This window comes from Cyprinodon tularosa, unplaced genomic scaffold (genome assembly GCF_016077235.1).
Source record: "Cyprinodon tularosa strain WSP-4 unplaced genomic scaffold, ASM1607723v1 ctg555, whole genome shotgun sequence".
NCBI lineage: Eukaryota > Metazoa > Chordata > Actinopteri > Cyprinodontiformes > Cyprinodontidae > Cyprinodon > Cyprinodon tularosa.
The window spans coordinates 525,275-541,395 of NW_024039291.1; the positions used below are offsets into that span (position 1 = coordinate 525,275).

At 42.4% G+C, this 16,121-nt stretch overlaps 1 protein-coding gene across 1 annotated transcript in view; it reads right to left on the bottom strand.

Moving 5' to 3' along the window:
• The window catches only part of si:ch211-26b3.4 (connector enhancer of kinase suppressor of ras 2), a 125,229-nt gene that overhangs the window by 61,462 nt on the left and 47,646 nt on the right, over window positions 1–16,121 (bottom strand). The window contains exons 3-4 of the mRNA XM_038305312.1: window positions 4,406–4,608; window positions 1,344–1,431 (exon numbers count right to left, since the gene is read on the bottom strand). Of these exons, the coding sequence (XP_038161240.1) occupies window positions 1,344–1,431; window positions 4,406–4,608 (291 nt within the window). The remainder of the gene's footprint in view (window positions 1–1,343; window positions 1,432–4,405; window positions 4,609–16,121) is intronic.

The following is a 16,121-nucleotide window of genomic DNA, read 5'->3' on the forward strand; positions in this document are numbered from 1 at the left end:
CGGCCTCGGCAGATGGCCGCTCACACTGAGCCTGGTTCTGCTGGAGGTTTCTTCCTGTTAAAAGGGAGTTTTTCCTCTCCACTGTCGCTACAAGCATGCTTAGTGTGGGGGATTGTATTTGAGTCAATGAGTCAATGCAATCAACTGGTTTTCCTTAGATAGAAAACTTTGTATCAATTTGATCTGGTTGAACTGTAAAGTGCCTTGAGATGACATGTGTTGTGAATTTGGCGCTATATAAATAAACTGAATTGAATTGAATTGAATTAAAAATACTTCATTATCCGTCTTTTACATGAACTCCACCTGCAGTAGCTGCTGCCAGAGGCTCACTTAGTTTCATCTGACCAAAGCTTGTAGTTGCAGGTAAAATCTCAGTAGAGTTTAGGAAACTCCCCCATTTGTGATGGTAGAACATTCCTAAACATGCAGCTGGTCTTTAGATGGAGTTTAATGGTTGATCAGGAGTCTTTGTGAATCTGAAATAAATCTCTCTGTTGCAGTTTTCTAACAGTATGAGGAGTTTGATTAGGAGGAGGAGTAATGGGAGTCCTTGGTCAGACCAGTGGCTGAAGGAAACTAAAGATTATGGATTACTAATAGGAAGTTTCAGCAAATTTCTACTGGAAATTATAATTTCCTTCTATTTGAAAAACTGATTGCCTTATTTTAGGTTATTTCAAACAAATGAGACCGAAGGTCTCAACATATTTCCCACTGGATGTAAATACATCTGTTTGATGTATTGATGCAGGCATTGTTGCCACCTTTGTCTCTCTGTCTGCATCCTTGGCAGCGACAGACTCCTCTGGCCCATTGTGGACCTATGGTGGCCCCTTTATGTTCCATCTCCTTTGGCCCCTGGAATAGGGGATTGGGAGCTATCTGCTCAGCTGCAGGATTCACTCTGGGCACAAGTACAAGCACACTGAAACACGCTGCGAGTAGACTCTAACTGTGAGGGCACAGCCAAGGTCCAAGAGAGCAGCAATAGTTTTAGTCTAAACAATGAGAGCAGCATGTTTTCCTGCAGCAGCTGTATTGTTAAAGAGGAGCGTGAGTGCAGCGAGCTAAATGAACACAGAGGAGCAAGAACAGAGAGGTCAGGAGATGATGAAGCCTATTTTAGTCTCCAGCAGGACCTTTCTGGGGAAGCGGTGAAATACGTCATCTGTTAATAAAAGCTCCTGTAGAGTCACATCAGCTTCCTGTTGATGATTTAATGGATTCCATCCATCTTCCTCCGCTTAGCCGGGGTCGGGTCGCGGGGGCAGCAGCCTAACCTATTGGATTGTGCATTGAAATGTAAGCTAAGCTAGTTTTTGCTTGGTGTGTGGAAGCACCTGTTGTACAATGGTGGTCAGCTCTAAGCACAGCTGCACAATGTTGTTCTTCAGTAATGAATACTCAGTCACGCTGGCAAAGGGAGACCTGGAAAAAAGAGACAGAAGGAGGTTAGAGACAAACAAATATGCTGCTCACACAGATCAGGCTGATGGAGGTAGGTGGGCTGTTCTCCCGGATCCCACCAAGGTGTTAAAATCCAGTAGGGCTTAACACCTTATTCCCAGTGAGGCTCTGATTGTGTCTCTATCTGTATGTTAAACATCTTTCTCTGGCTGGAAATTAAACCTTTAACTCAGGTCGTCTGCAGCCTTCAAAGGCTTATTTATATTGGTGATATTATCAATCACTTCAGATAACTTTCCTGTGTTTGAAGAAAGGTGCATGACCCTGCCACCACCATGCTTTACCATGGATGGTTTCTTTAGCTCTGACTAGAGCATCTTCTTCCCCGTCTGTTGTCCTCTTTATGGTTTCTTACAGCCTACAAGCATAAATCCTGATGATTTATTTCAGCTTTGTTTTTTTTCCCTCATGTAGGGAAGGTTTATAAAAGCATGACTGATGGTTCTGTTGTTGACAGCTCGCCACACCTGATCCCTGGATTACTTCATGAAAAAAATCTAATCAACAAATCATCTACAACTTTGATCATTTTTTATCATATTTCACAATAATGCACAACTTTAAGTTTAAATGTGAAGATTAGAAGATGGGAAAACCTCTACAACCATCACATTACGCATTAAACAAGACGCAACAAAAGCTACAAATATTTTTATTTTATTTTTTAATCCTTCACAGTGTGACCAATGTGGAGGATGAAGAGGAAACAGAAGGAAAAAAAAACATTTATTTCTAAATCACTGAAAGAACTTCAGCACATTTCTTTTTCAAATTAAACTATGAATATATAAGTTAAATGATAAATTTTAAATAATTTAAGTTAAACATGATATTGTATTTAAGGCATGTTTCCTTTTATTGAAAATAAATGAGTAGAAATGTATCTTGGGAAACTTAGTTTCATAAATAGGATGATGAAGTTAGAAAGACTAGATTATAAAGCCAATCTTAGTATTTTACAGATAAGAAGTGCTTTTATTTTGCTAATAAATAATAAACAGGAGCTGCAGTTGGAACTTGAAGGTCAATGAGGTGTCAGGTGATTTCAGCCATCATGCTGTCTGTAAGGGAAGAGGTCTGTCTGGATAAATTGGGAGAATTTAAAAGAGGAGATGGTGGGAAAAAAAAGGAGAAAAATAACCTTTTAAAATCTAAGCTAAACTAAACTTTAACGATAAGGAATTTCAAAGACAGCGTTCAGGATCTGCCAGTTCATTTGCAGTTTATGTCTAAATAATAATTCAGGTCATCTGGAAAGTTTTGAACTATAACTTCGCTAGACTTAGCAGGCAATATATCTCATGTTTTGTTGTCAGTTTTTCATTTTAAGCAACGATCAACCATAGAAGTGAATCTTGATAAAGGGATTTTTTTCCTGGTCATTGGAGGAAATGTTGATTATTTTGTTATGTTTGGCAGCCATGGACGATACCTTCCATCCGCTGCGGTCAGTAACCAAAAACAAGAGTCGGACATTTTGCATGCAAGGTTCCTGCTTTTATGGAATATTACTCATTTGACCTTTTGTTCCCAAAAGGTCAATCTGACATCAGAGGCACTTTCTTTATAATGATTGCAAATCTATACCAATAAATGCCACTGAGCCCCTCTCTGTCAGCTTTCTATTGAACGTTTACAATCCTTCATACACTATTAAATGAAAAGATTGCAGATTTAATGATTTATATATACTGTATATATATATATATATATATATATATATATATATATATATATATATATATATATATATATATATATATATATATATATATATATATATATATATATATATATATATATATATATATACATATTTCATCTCTAGCTCCTCCCCCAGATGGCAGAGAGCTTGAGGTTCTTCACAGTATCCTAAGCTGTTCCTAGGAATGCACTCTCTTGGACTGATGGTTGGAGCCACTTGTCCTGTGTGGGGGTCCCTGCCCCCAGTGCTTTGATGACCACTGGCTCTAACATTAGCTTCTCCTTCCAGGCTCTGTAGTTCTTCCCTGAGTCCTTGGTATTTCTCCAGCTTCTTGTTTCCAACATTGGGATGGCCACATCCATCACTACGGGGTCCTCTGCTGCTGATCAATGATCACAATGTCTGACTGGTTGGACACAACCATTTAGTTTGTTTGGACCTGGAAGTTCACGTGATCTTAGGTCTGGGAACCCAAGGGGGCTCTCATTTTGACCTGGGGGTAAGCAGCTGCCTTTCCCTTCCCATTTCATTACATCGGCATTTCACAACTCCTTTGACAATCGAACAAAGTAGCCAAAAAACTGATCGTCACGACTTAGACATTCGCTAAAATGATAGGATCCTGCCCATTGCAGATTAAAAGGTATAAAAGCTTTTTTGTCTCCACTTTGGTGTCATGCATGGAGAAGGTGGGCATTCGTTCGCAGTGCAGGCGCAGTGCTGTCACAGCAGGTGCTTCCTGGAGGGAACGTTCTTATGTAATGTTTCTCCATCCAGTTGTTTCACAGGACAGGGAAGGATGGATGATCATTTACCTGAAGGGATGATTCAGGTAAATGACCACTAGTTGCTGACTGGGATAAAGGAATAACAAACCATATGGAACCAGCTTAGGTGCTGCTGTTCATGCAGCCATCAGCACCTATTAACTGACTGTTAACAGGAGCTGGTTGAAGAATGGGATTCCATCTTTATAGCAGTTTGCAGCCAGTTTGATAACCAGTAAAAAGTAGGTTAACATTTTCACAACACTGATCAGCTAGGTGTTTCTGAGCCTACTCACAGAAGCATTTTGTTAACCAATGTGGCGTATTTTAAAGAGAAATAAACCAACTCTTTGTTGCCAAGACCATTAGAACAACCCACCAAAAAACCCACTAAATGCAACATCTCCTTTGTTTTGTTTAAAGATTGTTGTATACATGTTTAAAGCATAAAAGGAGCCCTTACCGGTCAAGCCAGGCCAGCAGGTTCTTAGCAGCGCCAATTAAATCCACCACTGATGTAAGGAAATCATTGGGCAACCTTCTGGAAGCTCGTCCATCATAATGACCACCCCTTCGTCGGCCAAGGATGAAGTTCTGGAGGTTCTTAGCTGAGGCGTTTAGCTTGTGGGACAGTGTTCTGAGGTTTTCCGTTTCTAAACCATAGTTCTGGAAGAAAACCACATATACAGGTGCTGGTCATAAAATTAGAATATCATGAAAAAGTAGATTGATTTCAGTAATTCCATTTAAAAAGTGACACTTGTATATTATATTCATACATTACATACAAACTCATATATTTCAGATGTTTATTTTGTTTAATTTTGATGATTACAAATGACAACAAATGAAAATCTCAAATTCATCATATCAGAAAATTAGAATATTGTGAAAAGGTTCAAAATTGATGGCCCCTGGTGCCACACTCTAATCAGCTAATTAACTCAAACCACCTGCAAAAGCCTTTAAATGGTCTTTCAGTCTAGTTCTATAGGCTACACAATCATGGGGAAGACTGCTGACTTGACAGTTGTCCAAAAGACGACCATCGACACCTTGCACAAGGAGGGCAAGACACAAAAGGTCATCGCTAAAGAGGCTGGCTGTTCACAGAGCTCAGTGTCCAAGCACATTAATAGAGAGGCGAAGGGAAGGAAAAGATGTGGTCGAAAAAAGTGTACAAGCAAGAGAGATAACCGCACCCTGGAGAGGATTGTGAAACAAAACCCATTCAAAAATGTGGGGGAGATTCACAAAGAGTGGACTGCAGCTGGAGTGAGTGCTTCAAGAACCACCACACACAGACGTATGAAAGACATGGGTTTCTGCTGTCGCATTCCTTGTGTCAAGCCACTCTTGAACCACAGACAGCGTCAGAAGCGTCTTGCCTGGGCTAAAGAGAAACAGGACTGGACTGCTGGTGAGTGGTCCAAAGTCATGTTCTCTGATGAAAGTAAGTTTTGCATTTCCTTTGGAAATCAAGGTCCCAGAGTCTGGAGGAAAAGAAGAGAGGCACTTCATCCACGTTGCTTGAAGTCCAGTGTAAAGTTTCCACAGTCAGTGATGGTTTGGGGTGCCATGTCATCTGCTGGTGTTGGTCCATTGTGTTTTCTGAGGTCCAGGGTCAACGCAGCCACATACCAGGAAGTTTTAGAGCACTTCATGCTTCCTGCAGCTGACCAACTTTTTGGAGATGCAGATTTCATTTTCCAACAGGACTTGGCACCTGCACACAGTGCCAAAGCTACCAGTACCTGGTTGAAGGACCATGGTATCCCTGTTCTTAATTGGCCAGCAAACTCTCCTGACCTTAACCCCATAGAAAATCTATGGGGTATTGTGAAGAAGAAGATGCAATACACCAGACCCAACAATTCAGAAGAGCTAAAAGCCACTATTAGAGCAACCTGGGCTATCATAACACCTGAGCAGTGCCACAGACTGATCGACTCCATGCCACGCCGCATTGCTGCAGTAATACAGGCCAAAGGAGGCCCAACTAAATACTGAGTGCTGTACATGCTCATACTTTTCATGTTCATACTTTTCAGTTGGCCAACATTTCTATAAATCCTTTGTTTTTATTGGTCTTCAGTAATATTCTAATTTTCTGATATGATGAATTTGAGATTTTCATTTGTTGTCATTTGTAATCATCAAAATTAAACAAAATAAACATCTGAAATATATGAGTTTGTATGTAATGTATGAATATAATATACAAGTTTCACTTTTTAAATGGAATTACTGAAATCAATCTACTTTTTCATGATATTCTAATTTTATGACCAGCACCTGTAATAATTCTTATTTAAAGAGATATACATTGAAAAGATATATTAGGCTGAGTCTACTGCTGTAGCGTTCAGTGACATAAATCTAAGGTTTTATAAATATTTATTTTAACTCAACTCAAACTTTATTTATAAAGCATATTTAAAACAACCGTGGTTGACCGAAGTGCTGCAAAGAAACCACAGTTGCAGAGCATTGGATGAAAACTGAAAGCTACAAATACATGAACACAATGCAAAAAGAAAAATTGAATGGAGATAAAATATAATAGGATAAATGTTTCGATTTAAATAAAATACATTTTAAAATAAAATAGAAGTTAAAATAGAATTTTGCCAAATATCAACTTAGGCTTGATTAAAAGCCAGGATGAAGAATTGGTTTTAGAGAGGTTTAAAATCCTCTAAGGAGCCTGCCGATCAAATAAGGCAAGGCAAGTTATTCCAGAGTCTCTGTGCCGCTGCCATAAAGGCACGATCATCTTTGAAGGTTTGCAAATCCCAGACTGGTTCCTAAAAGATTATTAGCTGGAGTAACACATCAAGCCATTATTAGGGAAAACAGATGACACCTAAAGCATCAATTCAGTTCAAAAATACTTTATTAATCCCAAAGGAAATGGACTGTTGCAGTAATTAATGGGCAGTTTTTCAAAGAGCTGTTGATGCTGAAGGCAGGAATGATCTCCTGTACAGGTCTGTCTGCAACAGATGTAGAAAAGCCTCTGCCTGAAGACCTTCTGTTGGTGTCTAACAGTCTGATGAAGAGGATGCTCAGTGCTGTCCATCATCTTCTTCATCTCCAGAGGTTCTAGAGGACTTCCTAGAACAGAGCCGGCCTTCTTTATCAGCTGGTTAAGCTTCTTTCAGTCATCAGCTCTGATGATGATGATGATGATGATGATGAAGGCAGAGATCAGACTGATAGAAGATCTGCAGCCTCTGAAGGACCTCAGCTTCCTCTAGAAGTCCAGTCTGCTCTGTCCCTTCTTGCAGACGGCTTCCCAGGTGTGTCTCCAGTCCAGGTTGTTGTCCAGGTGAACACCAAAGGATTTCTACCCCTCCATCACCTCCACTTCTTCTCCCAGGATGTTAACAGGCTTCAACTTGTTCCTGTTTCTTCTGAAATCTCCAATCATCTCCTTGTTTTGTTGACCTTCAGGATCAGATGATTGTTTCCACACCATGTTTCCACAAAGGGCTTCACCAGCTCTCTGTCAGCTTCTGCTCCATCTTTGATGCCCCCAATGACTGCAGAGTCTGACTGCGGACTCTGTCTGGTCCTGGAAGTCCGAGGTAAACGGAGGAAAAAGGAAAGGAGAGAATACCGTCCCCTGTGGTGCTCCCGTGCTACTGGATCAGAAAACTGCCTGCTAAATGCACTCCATAGTGAGAAGTTAATTACAGGAGATCCTGATAGCTTCTGGTTTGTTTGCTCAGATGGACCAACAGGAGGGTCTCTAAACCCTTCTTTTTAATGCAAACCCAGACAAACATTTATCACCCTTTTAGTGTGAACCTGCCACATCTACACCGAATAACATAGATTTTACACATTCTGCAGTGACACTGCCTTCCATTTAAGCAGGAATAGCAGTGCTGTGGAGTAGCCCATTACTGCACTGTGACCCTTTTGAATAAACACACAGACACATTGTGCTCCGTGTCCCAAAGCACCTCTAGTCATGTCCCCCCGACAGAATCTGATTCCTGCTGACAAAAAAGCTTCACACACACACATTTAGAAAGTCAGATTCACAGTCGGTGCATAAAATATCTAATCCACAACTGCCTCTAGATCTAGTCAACACAGTCACGACCACAGTGACTACAAAGGAGCAGGGTATCATGGTGGCAGCAGCAGCAGAGAGAAAAGGAGACACACAGAGAGAAATTAGGCAACTGAGAAGCCAAGAGACATGGAGAGAGGAAGACAGAGAGTGCCCAGAGATGCATAAAACTGGGTCAGACTGTGCTCCGTATGATTTTCTGCATTATGTGTGAACAGAGATGTATACATGCACTTGGTGCGTGCATGTTTGCACAGCTGTAATTAGGCTGTCCGATCTAAATCTGTGTGCAGCTGCCTCCAGCAACCGGAGTGCTGAGTGGAAGCGGGGGAATGAGGCTGTGCAGACCTTCTGAATGTGTGCTGATTCACAAAGAAGTCATTTAAAAGCTGGATGCATATGTGTGCAAATCAATACTGTAAGAGGATGATGCCATTATAACCCCCTCTACTACTGCCACCCACAGTGCCCCTGCATCCCTCCTCTTGTCAGTGTAGTTGCCACAGCAACCATTAACGGAGTAGCCTATCCTTTATCTGGATTCCTCTGCCGTTGCTCACACAGTGAGTCACAAATCAGTATTTATGTGGCATATTCGTCATATAATCCTATTCTTTCAAATTTAAAGGTAAACAACAATTTATTTGGAAAATATTGATTCTTTGTTAGCAATAGATTTATCCTTTGACAGGCCTGATGGTTTTACATAACAATGAATTAGAGATTTTTATTTATTTTAATGAGTGAACCAGTAGTTTTCATGTCAGGCCTATTAGAGAAATGTTTGTAGACTTTTTTGGTTTTCCTTTACACTGAGGTACATTCATTTTTAGTTTCAAGGTTGAAATGAGGCATAACACAATAAAAGATTACAATGGAACGGTTTCATTTAGTTGGAAATGAAAACTGTTAGAAAAGCCTTTTGTTAAACAGGAGCTGGCAAGCAAGCAGCTCTATGTGTAAAGCCAAACAGACAGAGGACTAAGTACTAATATATGTTCCTTCAGTCTCATCGACACCTGTGGAACATCTGAGAACACCTCAGAACATCTGAGAACACCTGTGGAACATCTGAGAACACCTCGGAACATCTGAGAACACCTGTGGAACATCTTAGTACACCTGTGGAACATCTGAGAACACCTGTGGAACATCTGAGAACACCTCAGAACATCTGAGAACACAAGTGGAACATCTCAGTACACCTTTGGAACATCTGAGAACACCTGTGGAACATCTTAGTACACCTATGGAACATCTGAGAACACCTGTGGAACATCTGAGAACACCTCGGAACATCTGAGAACACCTTTGGAACATCTCAGTACACCTGTGGAACATCTAAGAACACCTGTGGAACATCTGAAAACACCTGTGGAACATCTGAGAACACCTCGGAACATCTGAGAACACCTTTGGAACATCTCAGTACACCTGTGGAACATCTAAGAACACCTGTGGAACATCTGAAAACACCTGTGGAATATCTGAAAACACCTCGGAACATCTGAGAACACCTCGGAACATCTGAGAACACCTGTGGAACATCTGAAAACACCTCGGAACATCTGAGAACACCTGTGGAACATCTGAGAACACCTGTGGAACATCTGAGAACACCTCAGAACATCTGAGAACACAAGTGGAACATATCAGTACACCTGTGGAACATCTAAGAACACCTGTGGAACATCTGAGAACACCTGTGGAACATCTAAGAACACCTGTGGAACATCTGAGAACATCTGTGGAACATCTAAGAACATCTATGGCACATCTGAGCACACCTTTGGAACTTCTGAGAACACCTGTGGAACTTCTCAGCACACCTGTGGAAAATCTCAGGACACCTGTAGAACATCTCAGCACACCTGTGGAACTTCTCAGGACCTGTGTGGAACATCTCAGCACACCTGTGGAACTTCTCAGGACATGTGTGGAACTTCTCAGCACACCTGTGGAACATCGCAGGACACCTGTGACACATCTCAGAACACCTGTGGAACATCGCAGGACACCTGTGACACATCTCAGAACACCTGTGGAACATCTCAGGAACAAAACTAAAAAGACCTGTCTATAGCAATTACAAATGAGGTATTTTGATTTCTTCAGCTACATATAAGATATAAGATTGTGGCTGATCCGTCGCACCCAAGCCACAAACTATTTCAGTCACTTCCCTCTGGCAGGAGGCTGCGGTCCATCAGGACCAAAACCTGACGCCACAAAAACAGTTTCTTCCCATCCGCTACCAGCCTTATCAACAAGGCCCAGAGACCCCCGTGACACTGCTTCTCTCCCTCCTCCCTCAGGGCCTAGAAGCCACGCAAATTTAGCATCTTCAGACCTCCTGCATTGCATTAATGCACAGTCTACTGTGTATATAGTATTTGGCTATATACTATATTTTGTATATAGTATATTGTATTCCAAAAAAAATTAAAAACAACTTTGAAGACATTTCACTTCCTATTCAGGAAGCTTTTTCAATTCAAAATGTCAGGAATAGTGTTGAGTTCAGGGCTTTATACCGTAGCCAAAAAAAAGTTGTTTTGAAAACATGCAAATTGGAACAGACAAAAGGGTCAACCCATTTAGAATGGAGGTCGTTTGGCTACTTTTGTTAGACTGCAATATCCGAAACCAATCTAAGTGTCTGAAAGGTCGGTCCTAAAAGGGGGGTTGGCGTACTGGCTGAACAGACGAGGTCCTCCCCTCTCCTGTGCAGGGGGGGTTACCGCTATGAACCCAAATGGTGTTTTGTCACTTTTGTGGTAATCACAGTTTGTCCATAATGTCCACGTCCATGTTCCAGTACAAGGGCGTCCATAAGTGCACGTGGCACCAGGACATCCTATGTTGGACGTCAATGATCGATTTTGTAGGTGCGTCATCTGATTTCTGGTCATGTGTCTCGGGTAAAGAGAGGGGCATAGCTGTCAATTGATCACCCCCTGGTAAGGGGCTGGATCCGCTGGCAGGGGAGGAAGCTGGTCAGACCTGGCAGGCCTAAGCGTGTTTTGATGCTCTGTGGGAATGTCTGGTGAATCCCTATGTTAGTGTGCTCTTCAACTCCCACCTCCGAGTTTCTCCCAGATCCCAGGTTGGAGACATGGAGTCTGAGTGGTCCATGTTCTCCTCCTCCACTTTTGATGAGGCTGTTCATAGCTGTAGCTGTAAGGTCTCTGGTGCCTGTCACGCCGGAAATCCCCAAACCTGGTGGTGATGTCCGAAAGTAAGGGATGCCATCATTCTGAAGAAGGAGGCCTACCTGGCCTTGTTTGCTAGTGGGACTCCAGAGTCAGCTGAGAGGTACCAGCAATCCAAGTGTGCTACAGCTCGTGTGGTTGCAGAGGCAAAAACTCAGGTCTGGAAGGAGTTCAGAGAGGCCATGGAAAAGGCCTCGAAAGTGTTCTCGCAAATTTTCCGCCGCCTCAGGAGTGGGAAGCAGTGCTTCACCAACACTGTTTACAGTGCGGGTGGGGACCTGCTGACCTCGACTATGGATGTTGTTGTGCGGTGCAAGCAGCACTTCAAGGATCTCGTGAACTCCATCATCGTGCCTTTTGAGGAGGAGGCAGAGGCTGGGGACTTAGAGTCGGACTCGCTCATCAGCCAGGCTGAAGTCACAGAGGTAGTTAGATAGCTTCTTGGTGGCAAGGCCCCAGATTGATTGGATGAGATCCGTCCTGAGTTCCTTAAGTGTCTGGATGTTGTAGGACTGTCTTGGCTGACATCTCTCTGCAATATCGCGTGGTGGTCAGGGACAGTACCCCTGGATTGGCAGACTGGGGTGGTGGTCCCTCTCTTTAAAAAGGGGCACCGGAGGGTGTTCTCCAGTTACAGAGGGATCACACTCCTCAGCCTCTCTGGTACGGTCTATTTCAGGGTGCTGGAGAGGAGAATCCAGCCGATAGTCGAACCTCACATCCAGAAGGAACAATGCGGTTTCAGTCTCAGTTGTGGACCAGCTCCATATCCTTCATCGGGTGCTCAAGGGTTTGTGGGAGTTTGCCCAACAAGTCCACATGTGTTTTGTGGATTTGGAGAAGGCTTTTCCAGGGCCCTCTGTTAAGGGCTGTCCGCTCTCTGTATGATTGCAGCAGGAGCTTGGTTCTCTTTGCCAGCAGTAAGTCAGACCTGTTCTCAGTGCATGTTGGCATCTACCAGGTCTGCCCTTTGTCACCGGTTCTGTTCATCACATTTATGGAAAGAATTTCTAGTCATAGCGAGGGACCGGAAGGTGTCCAATTTGGGAACGTCAGGATATCATCTCACATATCTTCATCATCAGCTGTTTGCAGATGATGTTTTCCTGTTTGCCTCATCAAACAAGGACCTCTGACGTGCACTGGGGCCGTTTGCAGCCGAGTTTGGGGCAGCCAGGATGAGGATTAGCACCTCCAAATCTGAGGACATGGTTCTCCAGCAGAGAAAGGTGAACTCCCCTCTTCAGGTCGGTGGACAGTCCTTGTCTCAAGTGGAAGAGTTGAAGTATCTCGGGGTCTTGTTCACGACTGAGCGACGGATGGAGAGTGAGATTAATAGACAGATCAGTGCAGCGTCTGCAGTGTTGAGGTCGCGTTATAGGACTGTTGTAGTGAAGAAGAAGCTTAGTTGGGGGGCAAAGCTCTCGACTTACGGATCGATCTACATTCTCACCTTCATCTATGGTCATGAGATCTGGGTAATGACCGAAAATACAAGATCGCGAATACAAGTGGCCAAAATGAGTTTCCTTCACAGGGGGGCTCTGTGCTACCTTCCAGATCGGGTGAGGAGCTCAGTTACCCGGGAGGAGCTCAGAGTACATTTGTTGCTCCTCCAGGTCGAAAGAAGCCAGCTGAGGTAGCTCAGCCATCTGTTTGGGATGCTTCCTGGTCGCCTCCCTCGGGAGGGTTTCCTCCCATTGGGAGGAGGCTTCGTGAAAGAATCAGGACATGCTGGAGGGACTATGTCTCTGAGCTGGCCTGGTGTCGCCTTGGGGTCTCCCAAGAGCACCTGTGTGTTAATCGGGAAATCTGGGCATCTTTGCTTAGACCGCTGCCTCCACGCCTCGGCCCCAGATAAAGCAGAAGAAAATGAACGGATGGATTGATGTTTTATAATGTTGTGATAGAAAATTCCTGAATAATCAGTCTGATAAAAGTCCCTGAGTCACACACTAACCCCTACCCTTGTTATCGCTGAGACAAACGCCCCTTTGTTCTGAAAATGTCCAGCTTCCCCCAGACCTCAGTTTGCCTGTGAGACCAATCAGCTGAAAGGAAAGCTGTGATGCAGCAGAACCAACCTCCATCGTCATTCAACTTTAAAAGCAAGAAGCTGGAGCAATCCTTTCTCTTTCAGCTTCATGCTGGTTAGGAGAGATGAATTCCAAGTGGTATTCTTCCTTAAAGCTAGCTGACCAAAGCCCCCAACCTGGCCAGTGCACTTTTACTAATACTTCTAACAAGGAAATGGTGCAGAAACAATAAAAATAACTTCTTCATCAGAGCTACAAAAGCATTGATTATTTAGATACCACATATCTTAATAATTGTTTTTTCTCAGAGTTCTTTCGTGTTTTCTAGGTTTTGCATTTTAAGTGTGGCTTCTACACCTAGAGTCTCTGAAAATGGGTTGTAGTTCTATAACGGCAAAAGGTTCTTGATTAATGAAAACTATGAACTATCTGTTTGTCTATGCCTTCGATTTAATCTGTAGCTTTAATAAGCTCCTTGTTTGGTTGGATATTTTATTTAAAACATCCAACCAAGACTAATTTTACTGTTTGTCAAATGGAAATATAGTGAAATGAAATCAGGACCTTTTACATTAGCATAGGCTATAGTTTCTATACGTATTAGGATCAAACATCTGTCAGAGACTGTTTTTCAACTAATATTTGAACTGTAGTAAATATGGTAATAAATGGCTTCATTAATTCAATCATTAATTCTATTTTGCACGATTAATGTGTTTATTACAGTTTTAACCTGCATGAAATGAAGACTAGTTCCTGTTTAGGGTTCCTGTCCGTTAAGAATCCTCTAAGGCCCCGTCCACACGAAGTCAAACCCTGGCCTAAACGCACAAATTTTTCACCAAACCAGCCTCTCATCCATACGAAGCCGGCGTTTCGGGGGTCTGTAAACGATCTTTTTTTTATTCAGCCTTCAGAGTGGGAAGATTTTGAAACGCCGTTTTCGCGTTTCCATCTTTAAGCTCTAACCGCATTTTTTTTCTCACACGCATGCGTCATAGCGTCGCCTCTAAACACGCATGCGCGACACAGTATCGCAACAACAATGGCGCCGTACTGTGTTGAATGGTTGCTGCTAATGCTACTCACCCTGCTGTCGGGCTTACAACAGAATCTTCTTCTTCTGGAATATCTCCAGGAAGAACAGAGCAATATCGAGCACATAGTTCAGCACCTGAATTTGACTGAACCACCAAAATGGACCCGCAGGGCAACCATGTATAAATATTACTGCGCATGCCCAACATTTCGTCGCCTATTTTTGCTTTGGCACCACAGCGCCACTTACAGGCCTGGCATACATTTTGCAGCGTTTTCATGCATTTATTTTACGTCTCCGTCTTTACGACAAACGTTCTGGAAAATATCAGCGTTTCGTGTTCGTTTTGATTTCGTGTGGACGGGGCCTTAGAGATAAAGATTTTCTATTCCCAATTCTTAAATATGCGTGAGTGTGCCATTTTAGAGGGTCTGAGTGTGTTGATTCTTAGGCCATCTAGTGACTGGTGCGCTGGGATCCTCATTCCCATGCTGCCGGATTTAAATGAGAAGAGGTGCTGATTAACACACACACAGCCATAGCCTCTTTCCCACATTTGAGCAGCTCCTGCTAATCCAGCCATGTGTGCCTGAGAGATAAGGTGCATCCTGCATGCTTCTACTACCTATTCTCCCTCTCTCCTCCCCTCTCACCTCTTCTGCTCCCTCTGTTTACTCGTTCTGGGAAAGTAGCACCTAATTCCCTAATGGTGAGCAGGACCAGTGCACATATAGTCAGCACTGACCAAGGCAGGGCACACAGCAAGATAGACATGAAAAACTGTTTCGTTTTTTTTTTTAAGCTGTTAAGCCAATATTAATAACTTATGCTTCAGAAATAAAAACACGTTTGTCTTTCTGTGACAATATTTTCCCCAAAAAAGATTCTTCTTATAGGTATAAATGTAGTTTAAAAAAGGATAAATGATAGTATACCTGTTATGTATGTTTACATAAAGCAGCCGTTAAGTAAATTGTTAATATATATATTTAGATTCATTGAAATACATTCAAACAATCTTGAATGTGTTTAATGATAGTTGGAGTGGACTGAAAGAATTATGGGTAACGTAGTTTTAAAACGCATCACTGACTGAAGACATCGGTGGCAGCAGCTGAACTCATACATTTTGTCTTTTTAAAAGCTGTCCTGCTGTTATTGCATGAATTAATTAGTTTTTATTTAGAATGAATGGATTATTAATAAACCTAATAAATCTATAAATAATAGATAGATAGATGTTAACATCCCCTTAACAGCACTTTGTTCCCCCTCACTGTAGATTAAGGTTAACTGATTTGGCCATTTGCAGTTCGGCCTGTGGAAAGAGACAACAGAGCAGGGAAACTGGAGCTTTAATTAGAGCATTAAAGTTGGGGAGAACAGGTTGGAGGCAGAGCAGAAGCTCTAACAGAAAGAGGACAGACGTGGAGGAGAATGAAGAACCTGGGAAATGATACACCTGAAATCAAAAAACAGATTATGGTTTGTGCAAATAATAAAAGTGGGCTCCCACAAAATGATTTTGTGGCTGGGAGTTGCTAATTGGTGTTCAGGAAATATTAAATTGTGAGCACAAAGTACTTCTCTTTGCCCACGCCATACTTACTGTGCACCAGATAGTTTTTGTTAGTAGCAGCCTGGTTAGTTTATCTCAGGCTCCATGTTTAGTGCTGCTGTAGGCCTACATGTTGGTATGTTTTATTGAAACGCTGTTTATACTCAGGGTCCCTTTAAAAACAGGCTGTATTTTGAAAACATTTGAGTGAGATTTGTCAGTATTTCTGATGAAATAAAAAATTTCTGTT